The sequence below is a fragment of the Poromitra crassiceps genome (genome assembly GCF_964638095.1).
Source record: "Poromitra crassiceps genome assembly, chromosome: 12".
NCBI classification, from domain to species: Eukaryota; Metazoa; Chordata; class Actinopteri; order Beryciformes; family Melamphaidae; genus Poromitra; species Poromitra crassiceps.
The window spans coordinates 25,776,457-25,802,201 of NC_139632.1; the positions used below are offsets into that span (position 1 = coordinate 25,776,457).

The following is a 25,745-nucleotide window of genomic DNA, read 5'->3' on the forward strand; positions in this document are numbered from 1 at the left end:
CCAAGTCTGTTCCAAATTAGGCTGGCCTCCCCATAGTGTCAGTGTTAGGCGTCATGTCAGCCAAGCAAACTAGAGGCCTCCTCTTTTCTCTTGGAGCAGATTCAGTCATGTCTGGGGTAGAAGCAATCAGTGACTAAATACATTAGCTTTAGATAATAAAGGCAAAACAGCAAACGTGTGTGTATGGAAAGCTGGGAAGGAAAATAATCATATCAGAATCTATGATCTCACCATGTGGCTGTTGATGTGAACGAGCTTGATGAGGTGGACCAGCATTTATTAAACAATTCAATAAATTAGTCATCAGTTGGACGCAAGCCTCTCAGAGTGAAAGATCTGGAGAAGACTCTGGAGAGAGGGCAGGATGGGAAAGCATAGAGATACATTACACATTATTATCATACTGAAACATTATGTGACATCATAGAGGCAGATCACACTGCCTGGAAGGGTCAAAGTGACCTGGGAGGTGTGGGCCAGTCATCCTAATCATGCCGTTCGCCCTCTTGGCCTCTGTCTCTCACACTGTATAACATATCTGTCTCTCACACTGTATAACATCTCTGTCTCTCTCACTGTATAACATCTCTGTCTCTCACACTGTATAACATCTCTGTCTCTCACACTGTATAACATCTCTGTCTCTCACACTGTATAACATCTCTGTCTCTCACACTGTATAACATCTCTGTCTCTCACACTGTATAACATCTCTGTCTCTCACACTGTATAACATCTCTGTCTCTCACACTGTATAACATGTCTCTCACACTGTATAACATCTCTGACATCTCTCACACTGTATAACATCAGGCTGCTTACAAATCTACTCTCAGGCTCTAATCCAAAGCAAAGACGGAGCGGGATCCCAGGAGGGGGGAAAGAAGTACACACTACACATCTCCATTCAGAGGTCCACATGGTCTGTATCATGTTATGACCTCACCAAGGAGACGGGTCATGACTTCACTGCAACAGAGCCGCCCAACACATCATTACAGCCTATTGTTCTAAACCAAATCCATACAGGAGAGCTCTATCAGGAACCGTGCCATGGCACGCAGCATTTTAGAGACATCACGGAAGAAGAAACAAGCACAATCCATTAAGCCCATGGCGCAGTGGTGTGGCCATTCAGTTTTATGGCAGCACGCCCGCTTCCACCACCCACATCGCCCTAGCCACCCTTTGCATCCCGACTCTCTACCACCTTACTATCCCCAGCTATGGCCCCTTTTCCCTCATCCCCCCATACCACCACCACCCATATCCCCCTAGCCATTGCACCTACCCACCTCTCCAATCCTAACTCTCCACCACCTTCCTATCCCTATAACTACGGCCCCTTTTCCCACTAAACGTCCATGAGTGAGTGAGTGACGGAGTATCCTGACTTTTCCATCTTATGACCCCGGCGGGCCCTGCTGGCCCAGCATCGTGAGAAAAAGGAGACAGAACCACGACAATCATGTGAATAAATGAAAATTTATTGGGCATAACAGGTATACAAATATCATGCGTATTTACAGCATATAAAAAGTTTCAAGAACCAAAATGAAACAATAACGGCCGACAAATGTTTTACACATACACAACACCCTAAAAAGGCATTACCGGTGTCATGGAAAAAGTCTTAATCTTCATCGGCTCATTGGAGTTTAAAAAAGACAGCAACAAATACCATGTAGGGACTCAGCTCAATTTAACTGCAGTATAATCCATAATGATCTAAAGTTGGACTTTTTCTTTATTTCAAACATAAGTACAGAAAAACATACCCACACACACAAACATTCACATACACACCGTACACATTCATAGAAAAAGGTGAGGTAGTCAAATGGTTAAAAAAAAATAAAAAATCAAAAATAAGTACAATCAATAATTCTAGAGGTTCGTTTAAGGGGCATATGGATTTCGCTTCAGCTGTTTTCAATTCAGCATTAACTATAAGGAATATAGTGAGTGGTCCTAGTCTAAAAGGCCCTCAGTACATTCTGTACTGTAACAATGCTGCTCTCACTGGCATACCAGATACAGCATCATGATTTCAGTTCACCAATTCATTCCATATTTCTACTTGCTTATTCCTATTCCTATCCCAGCATGCATCACAGAGGGGCGGAGCCTATCCCAGCATGCATCACAGAGGGGCTGGAGCCTATCCCAGCATGCATGGGCAGAGGGCAAGGAGCACTCACAGCAAGAACATTCGCCATTCGCACGACAATTCTCATGAAATGTATTGATAGTTTAAGTGAAAGAATATCCCTTAAATTACACCAAATGAAAGGATTCAGATCCAGAAAGTAACTTGAGTCCCAGCCTCTTTACAGCGTTACACAAGGTGGGGGGGGGGGGGGGGGGGGGGGATAATTACATACTGTGGATGAATTTGCCACAGTCGATAAGAGAAACCACCAAACTACAGGAATGTCAAAAACACCAAATCCCACATTGACCACTGATTATAGGTTATGGAATACTTCCACATAGCAAGAGACAAAATGTGTCAAAAAAGATATTCCAACTACAATGTGATACAGCGTTGTTGTTTTCCAAGATTGATTCACAATAACAGTTTACTGGACAAAGGTCTCGGATGGATTTTGGTGTGGGACGTACCGGACTGACAAGATAAGCCTGGCCAAAATGGGCTCATCAGTTAGTTCCAGCTGCAATTTCAGAGGGATTTCGTATTTATAAAGTGACATCGAAACGGTTAGTTTTAAGAAATAAAAAATAACAGATACTAGAGCCTTCTCCACTCTTCATTGCAAATGAGTGCATACACACACACATAACTTTACACTATTTACTCCACTTTTATATTCTAAATTTGGTTTAACTGCTGTCATCAGTGGTTACACATTGTTTCCTCTCAATGCTGCCCTTGTATCGGGGGAAATGTTATAATTTGTGCTAGCAGAAACTGGACCACCATTACATTTGGCAGCTATAGCATGGGGCTGTGGTGATAATTGATAATGGGCTGTGTTGATAATTGATAATGGATTGCTCATTGGTTACAGAATTAATTCCATGATTTACTAATATCATGATAATGTACAGTTTAATATACATCACTTCAGCTTCTCATCATTAATTTGAAGTTGCATTTAAGATATGGATTCAAAATATATTAATTTTGCAATGCTATATAATAATTTTCTTTTTCACTTCATATGACAATATTTTAGTAAACATTATTTATACAAAGTAGTAATCAATCTGTAACAACTTCAATAGTGAGCGAGTAGTTGGGAATTAATAAAACCATTAGATGACAAAGGATAATTTTCTTTAAACAAAACATGATGTGTTGTATCCCATGTACATGTAGGAAAGAAATATTAGCAGGTTATATTTTATTTGTAAAGCATTTAAATATCATATTCATAACAAACTCGTGACAAGTTATATGACACATTCATGAATGACCAAATAAAAGGAGAATTATTTCAATGTCAACATCCTCTGGATGGACCAACACCATTTTTTTTTTATTTAGGCTTAGTATTTTTAACCTTCCAAAGCAGCTGGATTCACGCGAGAACGAGCTCACGATCACCCAAATCCAAATTCTAAAGTGAAGAGTGAATCTCCCAAACCACATCCACTGCCAAATGAATTGGCTTGAAGAATGTTTATTTGAATCTAATATTTTATTATGATATAATGTAGTCATATGAAAGCTTATTTTTCATTAATGAATGTGTCATGAAACATGGCATGAGGCCTTTATGAAGCTGTTTAAATCCCCTACAATAAAGTGTTACCTATGCGCATACAGAATTCACAGTACTTACACAAATAGAAGACAATAAATTTCTTTTGGTAAATATATTCCAAAATATAATTTTATACACAAATATATATTTATACTCTGTTCCCTCTGTAGAAACCTTTATACATGTTTACATAAAATAAAATAAAATAAAATAAATCAAAAGCTTTGAGATAATATACATTCTGTTTCTCCTTAACAGAGACAAAGCAAAAATGGTACAAAGAAAATTAACTCTATGATTCCCTTCTCAAATTTGTCCCACCGCTCGTAAAAACACACACACATATACTGTATAGGTTCAAGGAAGGCACAATAACAGACATTCATATTATTTTATGACGGTGGGATAACCTTGGGTTTTCAGTTATAAGCAAAATGACATATTGGACACATTGGTAAAACATGAAAATATGTGTTCATAACAACGCGCTTAGCCTACAGCTTATTCTTATACAACACACTGTGAAGTGCCCGATTTATACAGAGAAGATCAACAGAATTGGGAAGACCAAACCAATGAGATGTGTGGAGTATAAACTATACACTCTGAGTGTACTCTGAACGGATTAAGTGGCAAAGGACCCAGACAAAATAATTCATGATATAAAGGTAATTCCCAATGAATACCTTAGTTCATTCTCTAAAAATTCTCTACTGTATTGTCATTCAGCACTGTACTGTATTCATAATTTTGAGTTCTGGGGGAGGGCTGGTATTAACATGCACCTCTAAAGTCCAATCCAGAAGTAAAATAAAAAACAAAACAAAAAATCTCTGCCTCGTAACATTTTTGGATTATTTACAATATTCACAAAAATATACATATCTTTACAACAGCTGTTCATCTAGTAAAAGGGAAGCCGTAATGCCCCTGTGAACTTGCGTAATGTCACTGAAACTTGTGAGTCAGACCTTAGCTTAGATCTAGAACTAATTAAACGCATGACTAGAATGACTGAATAGTAACTACAACATGCACTGCTAAAATAGTGTTGACCAACCTGTGTCTATAACTATTATTAAGACTGGTGATAAATTTGTCTATTCAAAAATGTGGCGTTATTTATCAGCATCAGTCTTTCACATTTTTCTTTCACATTTTTTGGCATTTACTGTATCTTCTGTATACATTCAATATCTACACTGCTCTGTATCTTTAACTCGTCCTTTAAAAATAGCAAATGACTTTCATAACACATGACGTCATCTCACTGTGTCGAACAGGGATGACGTCACTGTTCTCCGACTGCTAATAGTGGTTGCTTTGCTCGTTTGCTACCTTCAGGTTACACGTCACATAAAGTGTTGGACCCCATGTTAACATGCTATGTACAGCATGGGTAGCCATCACCATCTCACTTGCTAATACTGACACTATCTTGGCAAGCAGTCTTGTAGCTTTGCCTTGCCATTGGTGTACGTTTTGTAACCTTGTGCCTAAATGAAACCGTTTCAGGTAAAAGCAAAAGGCTCTGTTATGGTCGGAAAAAGCAGCATTTGGATTAGAAAAAAAAGCTTGGTAGAGAGAGCCAAAGTCCCACCCCCTTCCGGGCGGGGCCTACATGCACCAGCGTTTGAAAAAATATGAATGGTGGTGAATGGCAAGAGACAATAATTTTTTTTATCCTGTTTGAATTGTGACATGAGCTACACATATGATGTTTGTCAATTCAAAAGATAACTTTGCAAGTCAAGAAAGTGGCAGTTTGTCGTAAAACTGTTGCACTATAAGTTCTAAATCAGAAAGACTACACACCAGTCACATAAGTGATGTCTCTCCCGCCAGGCCATGTTGGTGTTGGTGTGACCTATATTGTGCGAGACGAGAGATGTAGTTGATTGAGTGGTTTCACACAAAACTAAACGTTACATTTCAGTTTGTTTTGATTGAGGAAATTGAGGAAAAATCACGTGTACTTCATGGCACAATTCAAACGCCGTTCACCACCACCCATATTTTTTCCGGCGGTGGTGCGTGTGCTGAAGCAGGAAGTAGGCGGTGACTTTGGCTCTGTATTAAACTCACATTTGTTTCTTGTAGCTGTAGATAAGCACTAGATTCGAGGTGTGGCTGCCAAGCTGGGCCTCAGATCGATAATACCAGGACAGTAGTTTTGTAACTGAAGGTGTTACTATGTTTTTTCTTCAACTTCTTCTTTAAAAAAAAATCATACTTCTTTCCTTCCGATCACAAAGCATCCCCAAAATAATTATTTTCATCCGAGGAAACAAACGTCAACAAACCAGTCCCTGTGACCCGTCTGGCCCTTCCTGCGTCCCGCTGGGCCGCCCTGGGCTACGCCGTGCTGCTGCTGGAACAGGGCGTGCTTTGTGTGCTGCCGATGCTGTGGGCCGCACTGCTGTTCTCCGAGGCCGGCTGAGGCTTCTGGACCTGCTGTGTGCCAGCTGTCTCTCCTAGACATACAGCAGGATCGAGAGAGAGAGAGAGAGAGAGAGAGAGAGAGAGAGAGAGAGGGGGGGGGGGGGGGGTTGGTATGGAATAAAAGGAAGATAGAGCAAAATTTATATAAATCGCAACATTCCAGGGGTGGGCAGGAACATAGTACAACTATTTAGTTATAGCTACACATCGTACTCCTCCAAGTCACTGGAACCTGCTCTATAGTTTTACTGAAGTTTATTTTGAAGAAGGAAATTGCTGTCTACTCGCTTACAGTTGACTAGAATTGTCGCTACTTAACCCCTGAGATATAGTTGAAATGATTGTCTTCATTCTTCGTTGCATTGTTTTGTACACGCAGTCCTAAATAGACTATTCCCTATATTTGCTGAGTGGAAGTATTTGTGTAGGCTGCTCATTCTTACTGCTACTTCAGTAAGAGTGCATCTAAGTAATGCTGATTTCCTTTGATCTTATGACTGTGCACTTTGTGCAAGTTGTGAACTTTTGATCTGATCTGTCCCATCTTTTTTCCTTCCTGTACCATCTGCCAGAGGCTAATACCGCAGTTATATGTTCTTCTGCTGTTAATTATCCATAAAGTGACCACTTTGCTGCTATGCTTTTTTTTTACAGATAGCTTACAAAAGACGTCACCTCAAATCTCAGGAGCGACCAATCATCTATCTGACAGATGATATTCTGAATAGGAAGAGGTGAGGAGGCCTGTTGTTCATTCAGTTCATGCCTTTGTTATCTGGAAGCAGTTAGCGTAGCTTTAGCAGATAAAACAGAATAAACAGAAGAAAGGGCCTTCTGACTAGATCTCAAACGGACTTGTTTATTGTTCTACAGTATGTAGGCTAATGTATAAAGGAGCATTCCAGTTTGTAGATTCCCAGGATCCAGAGCTTTAAGTTAAGGGGCAAATAAATGCTTCCATTTGTTTGGAAAAACCTCTCTGGCAGAGCCAACCAAAAACTGTTGAAATAAAGCCAAGTGTGTGTTTCATTTGTGTATTTGGCAAAATGCTTCTGCTATTAAAATGCAGTGCGTCCGCTGCTGGTTTCCAAGCCACGTCCCACCCAGAAAAGTGGAGAGGGTCCTACATGTAGGGTACTTTCTCTTTGTAATTTGTGCTATGAGTGTGTGTGTGTGTGTGTGTGTGTGTGTGTGTGTGTGTGTGTGTGTGGGTGTGTGTGTCTGTGTGTGTGTGTGTATGTGTGTGTGTGTGTGTGCGCGCGCGCGCACGCGTGCGTGTGTGTGCATGTGTGTGTGAGTGTATATGGAGTGTGCATGTGTGCGTGTGAGTGTATATGGAGTGTGCGTATACGTGGACTCATATTTGGCAGGCTCTCTCGCATCTCACTCCCTCTCATAGGCCCCTCAGTTCTGCTAATGTTTACCAGAGCAGAGCTGCCAAAGAGTTCCGGTGAAAAAACAGTCTCTCCCCTCACAGGATCCTGGCCTTTCAAAAACAAAGGGACGTGGATTCACCTCTCCTATCTGTCCATTCTGTGAGGAAACATTAATTCCCAAGTCTGGTCTATTGTATTATCTTGCAAGATAGGAACGATAAAGGGTGATTCCTATGTCATGGAATTATATTTTGTATGAAAACCTCACATCCACTGGCTGCAATGGATGCCTCTCTTGGGACAATCTGCCATAACCTGTGAAAGATGGTTGTGGTTGCTTGATCATAGCACCTCTTGCACAATAGCAGAGTCCACACTCCAAACATAGGATTTCCCAAAATACATGTCCGAGGATTCTTTGGCAATGTAGAGGAAACACCGTGACATTTGTTTTACAAGCGCATTCTTCTCTGTTGTAGTTGTGGAAAAGCCCTCTCTTAAGAGTGTGTGTGTGTGTGTGTGTGTGTGTGTGTGTGTGTGTGCGCGTGCGTGCGTGCGTGCGTGCGTGTGTGTGTGTGTGTGTGTGTGCGCGTGCGTGCATGCATGCGCGCGCACGTGCGTGTTTGTGTTTCGAATCAATGGCAAGATTAAGAAAAAAAAATAGCAGAATGCAGACTGATTATGTGTTATATAGATAAGGAAGGTCAAGATAAGAAAACAAAAATGGAATAATATGTTATGGTGCCTTTTGAAGTATTTAAATTCCCTTGTAAGGAATTAAGCTAGTATGGATCCCAAAACTCCAATAACAGCTCCAACGTGTAATTAAAAAGAAAAGTGGAAACTGGGCTTTTTTCAAGCGACCGAGAACATCCATTGTCCACTGGCCCTAAGGGGATAAATGTACTGTAGCTCTATTTTCATGTCTCACCACGGGTTTAAAATATACTCTGATATTTTTGGTGGTTGTTTTGGGGGATCTACATTCTTGGGGTTAACACGGAACTGCCAGTGTTGCCATGTAAGGGTATTTCAGTGAAGACAGCAGCATAACAGGCCCGTCCAAACTGACCCAACAGAAAGCCCTGCTTTAACAACAACAACAGTACCGGGAACATGCGCCTTAAGCTCTTTTATCACAAATGCTCGCAGGACTGGACCACTTGTATTCTTTTCATAACTATACGATCCTGACACCTGTTTCTCTTCAGATGTTCAACTTTTGACCTCCAAAATCTTTGGGAGATCAGCCAATCAAAAGGCGTGCGTTTCTCTGTTGGTCCCTCTAGGAAACTCATCAAACTCAAATAAAGTGGCTTTCTATAGAGGTGCCAAAATAAATGTTGGGATAAAGATAAGGGAACTCACATCTGACAACTGAGCTGTCCTGCTCGCTGAATGAAAATGTGTTGGCTATACCAAGTAGACTAATGATAAATGCGACTGAACATGACTGCGACTGCACTATCCAACAGTTGGTAGTAAGTGTGTCCATATCAAAAAGCACCTATCCATTCACAGCCCCCTGAGCAAAAAGCTGCACAACTTACTGACGCTGTCCAACCTTGAGCTCCTTCCAAACCGCGAGTGTAAACTTAAACACTTAGTCACATTGTTGTATCTTCTGAAGCGCCTAACCTCTAAACTCGAACTTCCTGGCCCTGTTTATGAAAGATGTCCGCGGAGAACAGATCGGCTGTGGGGCGGCGGGTCAACGGCACGGCAGATCAGCAGTCAAACGGCCGGGTCAAGAACAGGCCGGGTCAAGAACAGGCCTGCTCTGTGCGGCGCTGAACTCAGTGGGCTGCCGGGAGCGCACTTCCTCCCAGGGGTCAGCCGGGGTCAGCGGGCTGGGGACGACGTGGAAGGTCTTTCCATCTAATGGACAGATTGTGTATCTTTTCCTGTGAGCGACCCGCTAAACCCAACAGGGGGGGGATTTCCCAACCCGTCTCGTAGCCATTGTGCTGAGACTGAGAGTATGATTCGCTGACCACCCCGCAGCCCCCCAAAACATTCAAAGGCAGGAAAGAGGAGAGCCGTTGTTGCTGACCAACAGGATATATTTACAGTAGAGGAGTCAATATGTTATTGTTAACTGGCAGCAGGATGTTTGGCAATCCCAACGGCAGATCTCTGGCACCAAGACACTCAAGACATTCTTCTGCACCTTATCTTTTCATTAACGTGGAGAGGCGGGCGAGGGCAGTGGAGCAGCAGGTAGAGAGAGAGAGAGAGAGAGAGAGAGAGAGAGAGAGAGTCAGAGAGAGAGAGAGAGTCAGAGAGAGAGAGAGAGAGAGAGAGAGTCAGAGAGAGAGAGAGAGAGTGAGAGAGAGAGAGTGAGAGAGAGTCAGAGAGTGAGAGAGAGAGTCAGAGAGAGAGAGAGAGAGAGAGAGAGAGAGAGAGTCAGAGAGAGAGAGTCAGAGAGAATCAGAGAGAGAGAGAGTCAGAGAGAGAGAGAGAGTCAGAGAGAGCTACCTGTGTGTGAGTAGATAAACCACAGGGCACCGGTCAACAGCGCCCCGATCACAAAGGCCGCAAAGGCGATCCCCACTACTGTTGGAGTGTCCAGGACGTACAGTATGGCTGAAAGACAAGGAAGCACACAGTTCATACTGGATCACCTGATAACTGAGATATTAGAAACTAAATTCACGCAGGCACGCAGGCACGCGCACGCACACACACACACACACACACACACACACACACACACACACACACACACACACACACACACACACACACACACACACACACACACACACACACACACACACCATACAGTGCACACATGGTATCATTGCATTTCTTTATATTTATTCTTGTATATATGGGGCAAAGTGGGTACAGATATTTTTTTAAATAAGAAGTAAGTAATAGGAATACAAATAAGATAGTTTTGCATAATAACTTACTTTCACCAGGGAGACTGGGCGGGCTTCCGGGTGTTGTGCGTGTAGGTAAAACTGCAAAATAAAAATCAGTTTAATTTAGTATACGACCATGAAATGAGGCAGAGTACAGTACATCATGAACTTGAAATGTGACATTTAAACTTGACATTCAAAAGAACACAATGGTTTTTGCGAGTACAGCCTGACAGCCACACATCAAGAGCGAAGCAGATTGCTGATACTGCACTGTGCTGATATTGCACTGTGTTGATAAGCAGCTCTCTGTGGAATGTGATACAGGAACCTCAACCAGGGGGAAAAAAGTAGCTTCAAGAGCGAAAGCTATTCTGTGCGCACTGACAGTGTCCGAGAGGATGAACCTACTGACTCCAACAATGGCTCCTCTTACCCACTGATTTCAAGGCATCTGGACGGCTTTCAAAAAGTGAAATGAGCTCTAATGATGTCTTAGCAAACAATACAAAGGCGCTTGTGTCGTGGTGAGCTCAAGAGCGAGCCTGGTCCCGGTCCAAGACCCAGCAGGCACAATGGCTGCTATAAGACCCTGCAGGCACAATGGCTGCTATTCTAGGAAAGGAACACCTTTGAATTTTCATCCCGCATGGCGGGTGATGACAGGTCATCAGAGGAGAGTTTAATTTCAGAGGGGGCAATAGCCAGAGGACGCCCCCCCCCACCCCCCACCCCCCAAAGTGGTATCTGTCCCTCCTGACCTGTTATGTGAAGAATGCAGAGACTAGCCACTTTCAGCCCCACAAGCAAGAGAGCAACAACAGCACACTAGCAGCTGAGGCCAGCAAGAGACTGTCATGTGAAACTGTCATGTGGTTTCGTTTTCACACATGAACTGACATTTTGCATCATCTTTCATATAGTGAGAAAGTTACATGACTGTAAAGCTCAGAACTCATTGTATGTTTTCAAAAAACAACATGGGTGTCTATGAGAAAATTGGCCACCATCAAATTCCTGAAAGCGGCTTTCATCTCGCATTTCAAAGCAGTGATGAAATGGAATAAGAACAATAAGGATCCTCTCAACATTACACTTACTTTTTACCTTACACTACCACAGCTTAATTTACTGATAGTTTGTACAATAGTTCAGACAATAGACAGACTCGCATGGCAATATGGGCTTCACATCTCTTTCCCTTCTTATTGGCTGGCGGCAAAAACACTATTTTCAGTGTACCTGGAGATCTACTATAATTGTTGATAACCAATGACATAGTATACCCACTCTCACTTCCATCTATATGGAGCTTAGGACAATCTTTGTTTGTTTGTTTCAATTTTTGTCCCACTGAAGATGTCATAGGAGGCATTGTGACATCACTGATGTCATAAGACTGATGATGTCATCAGTGATGTCATAAGAGCAAAATCATCTTATGACACCACTGATTATGTCACTGATGTGAACTTAAGTGGCACACACACACACACACACACACACATGCGCATGTAACCTTAAGGGCAATAACAGCAACACACACACACACACACACCCGTGTGCCAATAGAGCAGGCGAGGCCACGTAGCAGCAGAGCTTCAGGTGAGGCCGCGCAGCGGGCGAGCATAGGAATCTCACACGCGTAGCGCATGAGATGCCTCGTCATTCAAAACTGCAGCACTTAGTGTAAGCGTTGCTCACTATTTGAACTATTAGACAGCCAGTGCTATAAGAGTTGAAACTAAAGTAGAGCGATGTTTGCAGCTTGAAGCTCTTGCCAGAGTTGGAACAGTTCTGATATGTGGATGAACGTCATTTGTTTATCCAAGTTTGTAATGGAAGAACACTCCTATGAAAGGCCTTGTTTCTGTTCACCTCTGACCTCTCCCTCCTCATGGCGTGTACAACCCACTGCTGGAGCCTCTGTGAGACTCTTGACACTGGAGGTCTGTACACAATAATCTGCATTTGAGTTGACTCCAAAACACTCCGCTCAACAGTTCAAAGCGTGTTTACTCCAAACAGCTCTGCTCCACAGGCGAGGCCATATGATAAGAATTAGTGCAGCGCCACAGACAGCCCATACACAGCAGTTATGCATAAGCATATAGGGTTTGTAACACCGTTTGATGCACAACCTTCCCTTCAGTATGTATTAGGTGGAAACAGATCACAGTTGTGCATGAATGAGCAACAGCTACCATCAACTGAGAATCTATTTCTGTTTAAAGTTTTCTCAGTAGCCTGTTTAGCCTGTGACACAGCACTTAACATTACTACTGCCACTGTGCCCTCAATACAACAACACACACACTACAAAGTTTAGTCAGTGCTTCTGCTAGTGGGTGTGGTTTCCAGCCATTACCAAAGTTGTTGCCAAGTCCATAATTGTGTTACGAATGACACTATTTTTTCAACACATCCTTGCAGATTTATAGCGAGTTGCTAGCAATATCAGTTGGGCAGCATAAACTTACAGTAGGAAGTGGAATATCTCACGCAAAAATGATCTATGTTTATGGTTCACATTTGCACCAATGGAGATTAATTTACAGTATGGAAATTATTGTAGGGCGTGTGAAAAGTTACTTTTAGAATCAGCTGCTTCAGTAGGCAAAACATTTGATGATAAATTAGCCTAAATGACATAGTTGAATGTATAGCCTATGAGCAGCAGAAGTTTCTTGACAGCACGTGTAAGGTGATTTATTGCTGCTATAGTAAATTAAAATCACATAGATTTATCAGCTGCTTAGTAGGATAATAATTTTGAAGGCCAACATATACCTACAGAACATATTTAGTCTTCCTGCTAACTGTTATTGCTATAACTGTTATTGCTATAGATCTAATATCAGAAAAAGCAGATTAATGTCACCGAAGCAAGTCTTAATGTAAATCGTTCTTGACACCAAGGTTTTTCCCTTGTACTCAATAATCATCTTCATTTACTCTGTGCTGAGTAAAAGTAAATTGAACTTGTACTTGAGTAATGATACTGTCTACCCTCCCGCCTCAGAAAGAGACTAAATTATTTGACTTTTCCTGAAGGTAACCTGATCCGTTAAAAAAAGGGAGTAAATTTATTGATGTTGTGAAGCAATAAATCGACTTTGGATGGCACGGCTTTGAGGCCGTTATGTTTTTCCATGCGGCGTGTTGGCCACAAGTGGCCCTCTTTGATTTGTAGATCAAGCTGAACTCTTTGGGAAGATATCCACTCCAGTGCAGAACCCTGGGCCTTGAAAGGCTTCTTGTTTTGTTTGCCATCTCAGCATAAGAGATGCCTTTGTGTTGGAAAACATGCCCTTTGAAAGTGTGGTCTTTCACCGGCTTTATGGCATATCTGTGTTTACTTCATCTGCACCATGGAAAATAAACCCAGTGCACTGGCGTACTGGCAGCAGGCAGCGCACACTGCTGCCCGCTGCCAGGATGCACTGGCTTGGCTTACTCTCACATTGGCACAGTCTGCCCTCACTCATTACTGCAGATTTCACTCTCTCTCTGTTCTCCAAGCTCTGAAGGGGCTGACATGGTCCAGGTTCTTCTCTAACATCATCAGATCATCTCATGCTTTCCCCCCAATGATTGCATCTACATCTCTGACCCAGCAGTGAAACCCAAAAGTTGTGCATTACGTTCGTTAATAGCATCCAATCAAAATGTAATAAACCCACCCACTTCTATCCGGCATGCTGATATGCTTGTTGAACAGTCGCAGCTCACACTGATTAAAAAGCCATGACATATTGAACTTGTGAGTCAATAAAGCCGACACAAACCGACCAGAGTTCCCGCGTTGATGTAATTGCTCGGAGGGGGCGCTGACTTGAAAAGCTCTGGCAGTTGAATGGAGATTGGGCACACATGATATCACCACATCTCAGTTGAGGTCATAATGAGTAAAACGTGGTGGCGGTGACCTCAGACCTCCGCTGCTGCAGGCTCCACCCACCCTCTGGTCACACTCTGTCCCTGCTCTCACAGCCCCAGAGACCATACAGTGTGATAGAGTGAGTGACTAATCAAGCCATGAGGGGGCTCTGGCAGCACTCCTGAAGCCGACAAGAAGACCACCTCCCCTCCACACACACACACACACACACACACACACACACACCTCCCTCCGCCCCCTCTCTGGTGGAAAGGGGAGGCCACAGTGAAGGCCCTGCTAAGTGAAAACAACTGGAGGTCCGTGCTCATGACTCCTCTTTTTCCACCTCTCCCTCAGCACAGACCGGCCCAGAGCAGCACAACTGGGCTTCAGCGTGCGCAAACTCCCTTTCCCTCCAATCAATATACTGTATGCTAGCGCGCGCACACACACACACACACACACACACACACACACACACACACACACACACACACACACACACACACACACACACACACACACACACACACACACACACACACACACACACACACACACACACACACACACACACACACACACACACACACACACACACACAGCGCAGTTAATGATGACCAGATGTGGGGATGTGATGTGCAATGTTTTGTGGCTTGGATGGTTTGGTCTAATCTCCAAGTACTGGAGTGAGATTTCTCTGGCTCATTGGCCAGCGAGACAGGCTGCTCTCTTTACTCCAGTTCTCTTATCACTCTCTGTGTGCTCCCCGGAACGGAAACCAGAACTCAATTCATAATGTGGAGCTCCAACAAGAAGGAAATATGGATGGAAGTCTTTTTGAGAAGGAAGTAGAAGTGTGTTGACGGCGCTAGATAAATGCAGACGAGCAGCTCGGGAGTCATCGTTAATCAGATCTAAATAGGTAAAGAATGTGTTGTTTTTTTCCACTGTGCTAACCTGGCATCTCGTCTCCATCCGCCACCACAACAAGCGGCTTGAATGATGTCTTCGTGTTCAGCATCATAGCCAGGAGAGTGTCCAGAGTGACAGAATCACAGGTCTCATTGGGTTTTAGGCACTGTGTGGAGAAAAAAAACAATCACAATTAAAATAAGAGAATGAAAAAAGAAAAGAACAAATATTATTTTTATTCCCCCCCCCCCTACTGAAAATGTTTTTACAAAGCAAAAGGCAAACGTCTTCTCTCATCCCTGACCAAAAGATATAAATGTGAGGAGATCATACAAACTCATTAACCTCAACTTTACCCTGATCATAATCAGAATGTAACAATTAACTTAACTGTCACGAGTCAGCCTCAGGGCCCCGTCACTACTTTGACAAGATGTTAATCTATCAGCCATGGAGGTCAAACGAGCTTGGCTGAATTGGATAGATGACATGGAGTGACTTGGATGAGTTGGATAGATGACATGGAGTGACTTGGCTGAGTTGGATAGATGACATGGAGTGACTTGGCTGAGTTGGATAGATGACATGGAGTGACTTGGCTGAGTTGGATAGATGACATGGAGTGACTTGGCTGAGTTGGATAGATGACATGGAGTGACTTGGCTAAGTTGGATAGATGACATGGAGTGACTTGGCTAAGTTGGATAGATGACATGGAGTGACTTGGCTAAGTTGGATAGATGACATGGAGTGACTTGGCTAAGTTGGATAGATGACATGGAGTGACTTGGCTGAGTTGGATAGATGACATGGAGTGACTTGGCTAAGTTGGATAGATGACATGGAGTGACTTGGCTAAGTTGGATAGATGACATGGATTGAGGCTGAGTTGGATAGATGACATGGAGTGACTTGGCTAAGTTGGATAGATGACATGGAGTGACTTGGCTGAGTTGGATAGATGACATGGAGTGAGTTGTTGAGATGGATGCTTCTTTTGTTCTGCAGCTGGATACTTGGCAAACCTGACATATAGATTCATGTTTCCTGCTTAGCTGTGGGTGCAGACCTGAAACTGAACGGTTCAGGCCAGCCAGTGCAAAGATGGCAAACTAAAATACCGACTTCAACAGCTAGTCTACTCAAACAAACACTGCTAACGCTCTATGGCTCTGGAGAGATAAAAAAAAACACCTTGATGGATTATAAATTAACAAATCATTGGAGACAAATTGGGGAGGACCAGAGACTTTTCAATATAGAGATACTGCAACTTCCAGTCACTTCCTGTATCTGTGTCACGTGGGTTTTGCCCATGGTTTGCCACTGGTATGTGTGGAGTTTTGGGAACTCACGATCTCTAGCTCAAGTTAGCTTGCTAGGTGAGCACAACACTTCAAGGGGAGAGGTGACCACACCCATTTAGGAGACAGGAAGAGTACCATTTCATACTACTGGAGGAGCCTGGAGTGCAGTGTCTCTATATTATCGGTCTCTGATTATATTGCATACCTGCGGCAGTCTTTGGTTGTTCTGGTATCTCTTGGAGCACAGAGACATTTCACAGTGCAGGAAGAGCAGGGACATATTGAACTTTGAGTTGAAGGTGAAGCTGAACCTCCTCCTGTTTGCCTGGGCGTGAGGATAGTACTTGACAGAGTCGTCCGTGGGACAGATATTCTCCATGAGGGTGTAGTCGGAGGCCACGTTGGGATTTGAGTTGGGAGAAATGAAGCATGATTGGATCATAAAGCCCAGCTGTGGATCTGCTGTGGTGCCTGTGACCTAACGCACAGGAGAAAAGGGGAAAAAACAAACGTTCATTCTTCAGATAGATGCATCATTTGTCTTTTCAGTGTTAGCAGTATTGAAGTGATGATTGATGAGTGAAATTATTTCTTGTTGACAAAGGCTGTTGGGAATTCGCAGTACCACTCTCGTTGACTAGTTGGGTAAATTTTTCATTTTTCATGCTGTAGTCATGAATACTGTTAGGTTTTGAAGGGGAAAACAACATCCTTTAACGTCACTTCAAAAGGACTATCACCATTTTACACTCAAGGGCCTAATGATGAGTGTGTCCATCCATCATTTCTGCTTACTCAAGGCAATCGAGTTGTTCTCATTTTTAAGATCTGTGCTCAGTGGTGCGTTTCTGTTTACGTGAAAGACTTTCAGCGTATTTACTGTATACTGTGGCTACTCATTTTGTTTGGGCAGAGAAAACAGACTTGGTAACAGAGACACACACAAACTGAGCTGCTGTTCAAGATGATCACTCTGATCAATTCAAATCTTGCACACACTTTTCACTTCTGGTTGTTGAACATTTGTCAAAGACAAGTCTAGCTAGTCTTTTGAGTGTCTGGAAGCATACTGAGGACCTCTTGACATCGGCACAATACTTTGGCTCTCCTGGAGCTCCTTGAGAAATCCTGTACATTTAAATTTGAATTCAGTCCCAATAGGAACACCAAGATCTTACTACTCAGAGAACACAAGACAAGTCAATTATCCATCCTTCCGTCGTACTCTTTACGTACCATTTTGGTACTTTTTAAAGGCTTTGATACACCCTAAATAACATTAAATGCATTTTCACTTCATTCCTGGCTCTGTGTGAGAGTGCCTGAAGCAAGCCAAGAGGCTTTCCCTTTGCGTTAAAACTTCACGAGGGACCTTGCCTCCACCTGGAGACTACAAGTGAGCACTCGGTAATTCTCTTCTTGTTGCTAATTTATCCTTCTGTTTGATTATCACTGCCAATGTTTTCTAATGAGGACATCCTCATGCCAAAGTTGGTTGAGACAGTTGGTGACAGGTAGGCTCTGAGTTCAATAAAAGCTACACTGTGAGCGCCCGAGTGCGGTTGCACAACAGCGATCTCCGGCGCACCTTTTGGCCGCTGCCTCGGGTCAGCTCTCGGGCCGGTGTGAGATGTGAAGAGAGGGGCAAGCCAAAGCTTCATACACAGAAAAGCCTTTGTAACCTGCTGGCTCTGTGTCCACACTGTCAGCCAAGCATCTCCCTCTGATATCACCATAAATCACCGCTTCAAAGGAGCTCATAGTATGAGTCTTTACCATCTTTAACATGACCTCTATAATTACTGTTGCAAAACAAGTATTCTGGGCCAGACAGGGTACCAGGACACATGGAAATGAGTGTTAGCTGTCTAGCTTAAAGTAGACAAAATACAAATTGACCGTGCGGGTGCCACGCTAGATCAAAGCATGTTAGCGTTGAAATCCTAGACAAAGAGTACACACGGCGCAGTTTTCTCTGCTATTACGACAGTGTTGATATTCCAACAGGCAGAGACCAAAAAAGTTGTAAGTCAGTATTTATTACAAAAATCAATCCTTCGGCTCCTTTGTCCCCCGGTTATTCTTTTGTAACATCCTTATCTCTGCGGTCAAACTTGGGAATGTAACAGTTGCACAAGACGATATCATATTATCTGCAAGACTCACAGGATGAGGAAATGTACTCTCAAATTTTCCAAACGGTAAAAATGGATGTGTGCACAGTGTACCTCCACAAAGACTTGCTGATTTTCTGAAACCGTGTGGAAGGCCTGGGGCGCTGGGTCCCGGAAGAGGTTTGTATTGTAGAAGTCCATGGTGAACGTCACGTTCCTGACTGGCTCCTTGTTGGCTCGTCCCGGTACAATCCTGGGAACTGCTTTTGGGGGTTCCTGGTTCTTTCGGTACGTGCAGTTGAACTAGGAGGAAATAAGGCAAAGCCAACACAAACATCAGCAGGGATCTGAGATCAGATTCCACCACTGAGCAAGCTCACCCCACATGACTCTGTGTCAGTGTTTCATCACAGCAAGATGGACCAGAAAGTAGGGAAGAGACAAGAGATATGGACAAGAAAAATGAGGGGACAGGGAATGGATGAGACAAAGGAAAATAAGTCGGTAGAGACAGGGGGAGAAGGAACAAAGGAAAGTTATCATTGAAGATGGAGACATTTCAAAATGGAAAATGGAAAAAGACAATGAGAGATTGCAGAAGCCAGTCTTTACTAGCACCATGGGACTCTGGGAAATGAAGTTTAATCCAACTGGACGTGATTTACATAGAGGTATAGATCATCGGCAGGCTTGACTCGTCGACTCTCGCTCTGCTCTTACAGTGCGAGAACCAAAGTGAGTCCGATGTCTTACCATTAAGGAGGACTGGTGCTCAGTGGGCTCCAGAGAAGCCCGCTCCAACTCCTCCGTGTCTCTTGGGAACAGCACGTCTCCAGACTCCAGATCCTCATAATCCAGCGGCCCACCACTCCCATCCTTGGGCTCAGTGTGACTTATGATGACCTGTAATCCACAGCGGGAGTCCATAATTCGCACAACAATAAGATACATTGTGAGGTAAGAGAATGGGACACTTTGACAGAAATCCTTTCCAGGTTTTTTCAGCCAATCTACTGGTGAGTGGTGTTGCTAAATTGCAAACGGCACAGAGATTTGAATCTGCGAGAGGGCTGCCAAAACATTCTGCAACCAATGAGCAGGATTTGAAATGTGGGAATGTCCAGCTATTTCAACAGCGCAACTGGCTCATGAAACATATTTCGCATTTCTCCATAGACTTCAGGAGGTCAGGGAAATGAGTTGAAGGTATTTTGGGAAAATTTGATTTAATGAGGTGAGAGCACGACCTCAGTGACATCAATTGTCTTGCATAAGTCTAGTTCAAAGTTAGCTGACCTGCCACTGGCGCCAGAATCATTTATCACAGGGTCAGAAAATCAACAGCCAACAAAAGGAGATCATCTTTGATGTGTAGGGACAAGAGCAAAACATTTTTTTTTTTTTTTGGTTTGACCAGAGGTCTTAGATGTCACTGCATCCAAGAGTTAACACAAAGGAGATCCTTGGACATCTGCCCAGGATTTTAATCGGCATTGGACTGAAAATGTGTTGTTCAAAATTTCCCCACAAAAGATTTCAAAAGGGCTGGGAGGAAGTGATTCATCCTTACTTGTTAACACACTGCATGCATTCCATGTTAATGAAGATAACTGGGAGTGTCAGATGTGAATATGAATCTCATTCAACTTTAAAGTGTTCTCCACGATTAGAAAAAGATGAGACAAAGACTTTTTCTTTGTATTTACATTATAAACCAGAACTCTGATCCTGTGAGAAGCCACTGGTCATGGGTTAATTTGAACAGTATTGTTGCCATTACTTGTTACCTGATACACTTTACTGTAAATCATGGCATAACGGTAAATTAGGATCAAGAAGTAATTATAGGCATCGTACTCACAGAGTTGATGTAGAGAACCATTGAGCTAGCCTGCATGGGATAAATGGTCGTTTGACAGCCAGTTAGAGGGGTTTCCAGTGTGTAGTGGGTGGCGTTGACTGTTGCTTTGCATTCTGGGTCTTGGAGAGTTAGGTTGGCATGAGGAAACCCATTGGCCTGCGGACAAAGTAAGATCAAACCATGGTGAAATTGGATGCAGATCAAAACAACTTTTCCTTTATTAACTAATTTTCAAAATTAAAAAAAGAAATAAAATAAAATAAAAAGAGGCCACCATAGTTCTGCTCAACTTCAAGTTCCCAGGAATAAACAAGTCCCACAAGGTGGTCTAGCTCCAACCCTAACTTCTCCTAATTACAGTCTATGGCAGTTTCCACACTGTGATGTGGGCTGATTGTGTTCTCCCTGTGTTCAAGTGCCAAATGTTGGGAACCAACACACCCGCTTCAATGTCAGCCAGCATTTAAGAGGGACACCGCCATTTCCAATTCAGCAACATAATGATGAGAACATTCCTCATTTTACTTATGGGACTTGTATCATTTTATGGACCTAAAGACATAACTGAAATCCCCCCAAATAATAATAATGATAATAATCCCATTGTCATGCTTATCAAATGTTTATGTTTGCATATGGTTGTGTTCAGGCAGCATGCAAATCCAATTTATTTTTCTTTGAGGCTGGCTGGGTCGCAGCAAAAAGCTAATAACACAGAAGTTTTGCCGTTGGTAATTCTGAGCATTGATTCCATATGTCTTCTTCTCCCAGTGTGTGACGTCAAAGACGTGTTGTGTGGGCAGTGATGGGGGCAAAAACATCTGAAATCCAATCTGATTAGTCAGAGATACAGCAGTCCATGTGTTTTTTTGCTGATCAGACTCAAGAAAAAAAAATATATATATGTGGAGAAGATGCAGAAGGCACGCTGTCCACTCACCTGTAGGCTCTCCTTGTCGACGCTGACTACCATCCTGGTCTCCTCACACTGCACACTGAGACCCACGCTCAGGACCCCCTGGTGCTCCTCGGGCTCCCCCGCCTCCCACGGCCGGTCGTCCAGGGAGGAGGGCAGCGGCAGGTAGGGTAGGCCCTGGGCCCCGGGCGGGGGGAAGGGGAAGGGCAGGCTGAAGCGGCGCGCGGCTGCTCCCGCACCTGGCTGCAGCGGGCTGGAGTCCCGCAGGATGGAGAGCTCTGGAGGGAACTTGCTCTCCAGAAGATCCACCACATCTGGAAGTCACACAGGCTTACAGGATTACAGCCTGCTGGTGCTTTTACTGGCATGGAAATTGCACAGGGCCCAAGACTGTAAAGCCATTTAACAATTTCACGCTATTCTCTTTATTAGGACAGTGAAAGCTGTGATATTAGTCATCAACGGAGCCTATTTATGACATTGTGGCAGCTGCTAAAACTTGTTAGTGTATTTCATATCTCTCCCAAATTTAACTGAAAGCCCCCCATCACTTTTTTGAATCTTCTTTTAACCATTTTGCAACAAATGTTAAACAAAATGTCTTAACATCTTCATATTGTGGGGCTTTTTCTAGTTTGGTATATGTAAGTTGTAGTTCCTTCCTTTGATTACACTTGTACTGCTTGCCCTTACCTTTGTTTTATTTCTTTATCTATTACCTGTATTCCATGTTTTTACTGATTGTATAATTTTTTTTACTCATTTTACTGTAAAGCACTTTGTAACCTTGTTAGGAAAGGTGCTACATAAATAAAAAGTATTGTTATTATTACATTTGAGTGTGAACAGAGTATGGAGCGGCCGTTTTCCAGATGTTCAGTGTACCTGGCTCTCGAAGGCGGAGGATGAAGTGATTGGCCACAGGAGTGCTGGTGTAGGAGGTGACCGGGCTAAAGCCGCGCTCCTCTGCCCACTTGATCAAGGCCTGCGACCCTGAGGGCAGCTGCTGCTTGGGGCTTTTGGACACTTGCATCAGTCTCTCCGTGTTTGAACTAACACTTACGGTATCGGAGGTCTATGGGAAAGAAACAAATTGATTACAAATATACTGTAAACCCCGGTTCTTGTTAGATGAACGCTACTGTATTATGGTGTACCAAGGAAAGCTACCAGCTGATCCGACCACACCATCACAAAGTTCATAAAGAACCACAGTGCTAAAACTTTAGAAGGTGTGGAGGTGGAAAGAAACACAAGGTGCCACATGACACATGAAAAGTCCAATATGAAAGGTGAGACTGCTAAGTCTCTTTCCTCTCTCAGTGGGAGATGACAGGTGTTTGACAGCAGGTCACTATTCTGCCATGGCTGTAAAACATTTCTTCTCATTCAACTAAGGCCTATTCCAAAAGTAATTTACTGAAAGAGAATATAAGTCATACTGGACAAGTCCACTAAGTACTAAGATACATTGATTGTATTGATAGTAAAGGAAAACCCTGTCCTTTGGTATCAAAAATCTATCCTAACTGACATTTACATGGAAAAAACATAAGAACAATGTCAGAACAAAGTTAAAAGAATTTGCCAGCAACTGCTAAAGTTTCATTTGTTTAGCCTGCATCTTGTCTGTCAGCTCTAAATTAAAAGCTAGCATGACTAGAGGCCAGAAATGAAAGTGAGCTGTTTTCAAATCTTGGATAAGAAAGACATGATTTGTGCTCCGGCACTATCACAGATATTACATTCTAAGTGAGAATCTACACTCAGCAATGTGTCAAGTGTGAGTCAAGTGTACTGTATGTGTGCGTGTGAGGGAAAGGGCGTGTCATAGCTTAACGCATCTGATTCTACTCCTTCATTACTAATTCCCTGATCTTCCCTGCTGCATGTCCTCCCTATGTGAATGATTCTTTCTCACAGCTATTTCCCACACCTTCAGTGCATCTCTGGAGCAACACTGTGGGCAATATGCCTTCTGACAGGAGGAAGGCATTGATTTTATGAGACTATCATATCAGATCACATAGATAGCTGACATTCTCACAAACAGTGATACTGTTTTTCCTACCAATTCTCATGCTTGGAGATAGATTAAAAACACATTTGCCCTTGCACAATAGAGTACTGCAGGGATGCCGCATTTTTGTAGGGTTAACCAGAAATCGCCCCCATTTTTGTTCGTCATTGGAAAAGTCTATGGGGTTTTAGAATGGGGATTTCACTTAAATGCACCAAATAAGGTCTGTGATTAACAAAAGTTTATGGGAGCGTGAATTTGGGTTCTTCACAAACGTTAATCACTTTTATGCCTTTTGAAGCATTTTCTAAAAATCGCTTAAAAAAAACGCAGTTACGTTCCAAAAGACATAAAAGTTAATGACGTTTGTGAAGATTCTCCTGCTGAACCCAAATTCTTGCTCCCATAAACTTTTGTTCACCACAGACCTTCTTTTATGCATTTAAGTGAAATCCCCATTCTAAAACCCCATAGACTTTTCCCGTGACGAACCCGGAAGTATACTTCCGGACTCATTCCTGCAGTGCTCTATCACTCGAGTTCAGATGAGCCAGCATCTTTCATATTCACTTCATATTAACACAGGCATGCACACATTGCTAATAGATATGGAATTATACATTCTCACAAGTTAAACAGTTTAGGCAGAACAATATGAAATAAATTAAAGTTCCTAACCCAAACTGTGTCACATATGACAACAGTGTTGATGCTATACTGTAGTAGAAAGCTATAATGTAAACTAGGCATAAAACTTATTTATTCCATAAATTCACATGATCAGACAGTATGATCGTACATCAAGCTCTTAGCTCGCAGCTGTTGAATAAATCTCCCCCAGCGCGACGATCCACCCTTTGTGCTGTTCTGTAAGTTCCATAGGTTTTGACCTGGCATCACACTCACAACATGATTGACTTACTGTAGAGCGGTGACCAGGCAGCTGTACAAACAGACCTTGCCTGCACTGCCTGGCAGAAGTGCAGTGTCATGGCTGACAGCCGCCCTGCAGGAGTATCAGCATTACATAGTGAGGAGACGCAGAATCCCCAGCACACCTCCACTGAGGTCAGCATGGGGAGCAGAGCAGAGCAGAGCACAGCGGATGGCCAAATGTCAGCAGACGTATGGCATGGGTGAGATGGTTTTTGGTAAATGTTAGATATTGGTGAGTGGTCTCCTTCTGTTTTAATGGCACTTGTTTTTTTTAAACTACAGTTTAAAATTTCAGCCCCCAGAACAAATATGGTCATTGGACAGTTGCCAATTTCCTCATCTACCTGCTCTTAAACAAAACAATTCCACCAAAGTGCAGGTCTCATCTTTCTGAGGGTTGTGTCAGACTTGAATAACACTAAAGCAGACCTTTTAGATTAAAACTGTATACACTACTGTATCATGCTCAGTGTCAAGAAATAAGGAACTTAATAGTACAGTTCTAGGTGCAGGGGCACTGTCTGCGTGTGATATATTGCAGTATTTAGCCAATGTTTGTGTGTTGTATGTGATGAGGTCCAAAGTGCTTATGTCTTAGGAAACCTTAGAAAGAGTGCCTGAAGCAAGCACTGCTCATAATTCACATGATTGTGATTGATGGCAAACTGCGTTGGCTGTATGCACAGCAAAAATACTGTAGGCTCTGCCTATGAAAATGTCTGACTCCCCCCTCACACTGCTGGCATCTATAATGTGATGAAAATCCCCGGAGCTGTCGTGATGAAATTTCACAGTTACCCTCTCCACCCTCCTCACCTGCTCCACTACCCCACCCCTCTGCTGCAGCAGGGACCAGGTGCCAATTCAACGCATCTCTTTTATTGTGATAAATTCCTTGCCTGGTCAGTAGCAAAACGGGTGTGTGATGTGATGCGAGTGTGACCGGATAAAATCGCATCTGTCACTCACCACTACGTCCAGTTTGCCGATCACACTGCGGGCCTTGATGACCCAGTTGACGGCCTTCGCACACTTGAGGAGCAAGACGACGTCACGATGCAGCGGGGCATCGTCCTCGAGAGGTCGTAGATCTACTATGACATCCACCTGGAAAGCACTGCATGGAGAAAGAGGAGGAGTGAGAGAGAGAGATAGAGAGAGAGTGAGAGAGAGAGAAGAATTTTGGATGGTGAAATCTACTCAGCATTAACATGCCTTCTGTGTCTGGCCAACTGATTAAAAACCTGGATGCACTCCCAGAAAAAAAAGCAGGACATGTGCAATACAGACCACTGGGAGCTACATCATGGCTGCCCCATTCCCAGATTTGAAGACACTTTTGCGTATACAGAGTAATCACTCGACTGGGGGAGTGAT

The 25,745-nt window shown here is 43.2% G+C and overlaps 1 protein-coding gene across 1 annotated transcript in view; it reads right to left on the reverse strand.

The window, feature by feature from the left end:
- Positions 1–1,466: 1,466 nt before the first annotated feature.
- Positions 1,467–25,745, reverse strand: part of tgfbr3 (transforming growth factor, beta receptor III) — a 77,187-nt gene continuing 52,908 nt past the window's right edge. The window contains exons 6-16 of the mRNA XM_083647496.1: positions 25,338–25,485; positions 22,298–22,487; positions 21,437–21,726; positions 20,497–20,652; positions 19,389–19,538; positions 18,750–18,938; positions 16,727–16,999; positions 15,260–15,380; positions 10,468–10,518; positions 10,028–10,135; positions 1,467–6,205 (exon numbers count right to left, since the gene is read on the reverse strand). Coding sequence (XP_083503622.1) covers positions 6,087–6,205; positions 10,028–10,135; positions 10,468–10,518; positions 15,260–15,380; positions 16,727–16,999; positions 18,750–18,938; positions 19,389–19,538; positions 20,497–20,652; positions 21,437–21,726; positions 22,298–22,487; positions 25,338–25,485 — 1,795 coding nt within the window. The 3' untranslated portion in view covers positions 1,467–6,086. The remainder of the gene's footprint in view (positions 6,206–10,027; positions 10,136–10,467; positions 10,519–15,259; positions 15,381–16,726; positions 17,000–18,749; positions 18,939–19,388; positions 19,539–20,496; positions 20,653–21,436; positions 21,727–22,297; positions 22,488–25,337; positions 25,486–25,745) is intronic.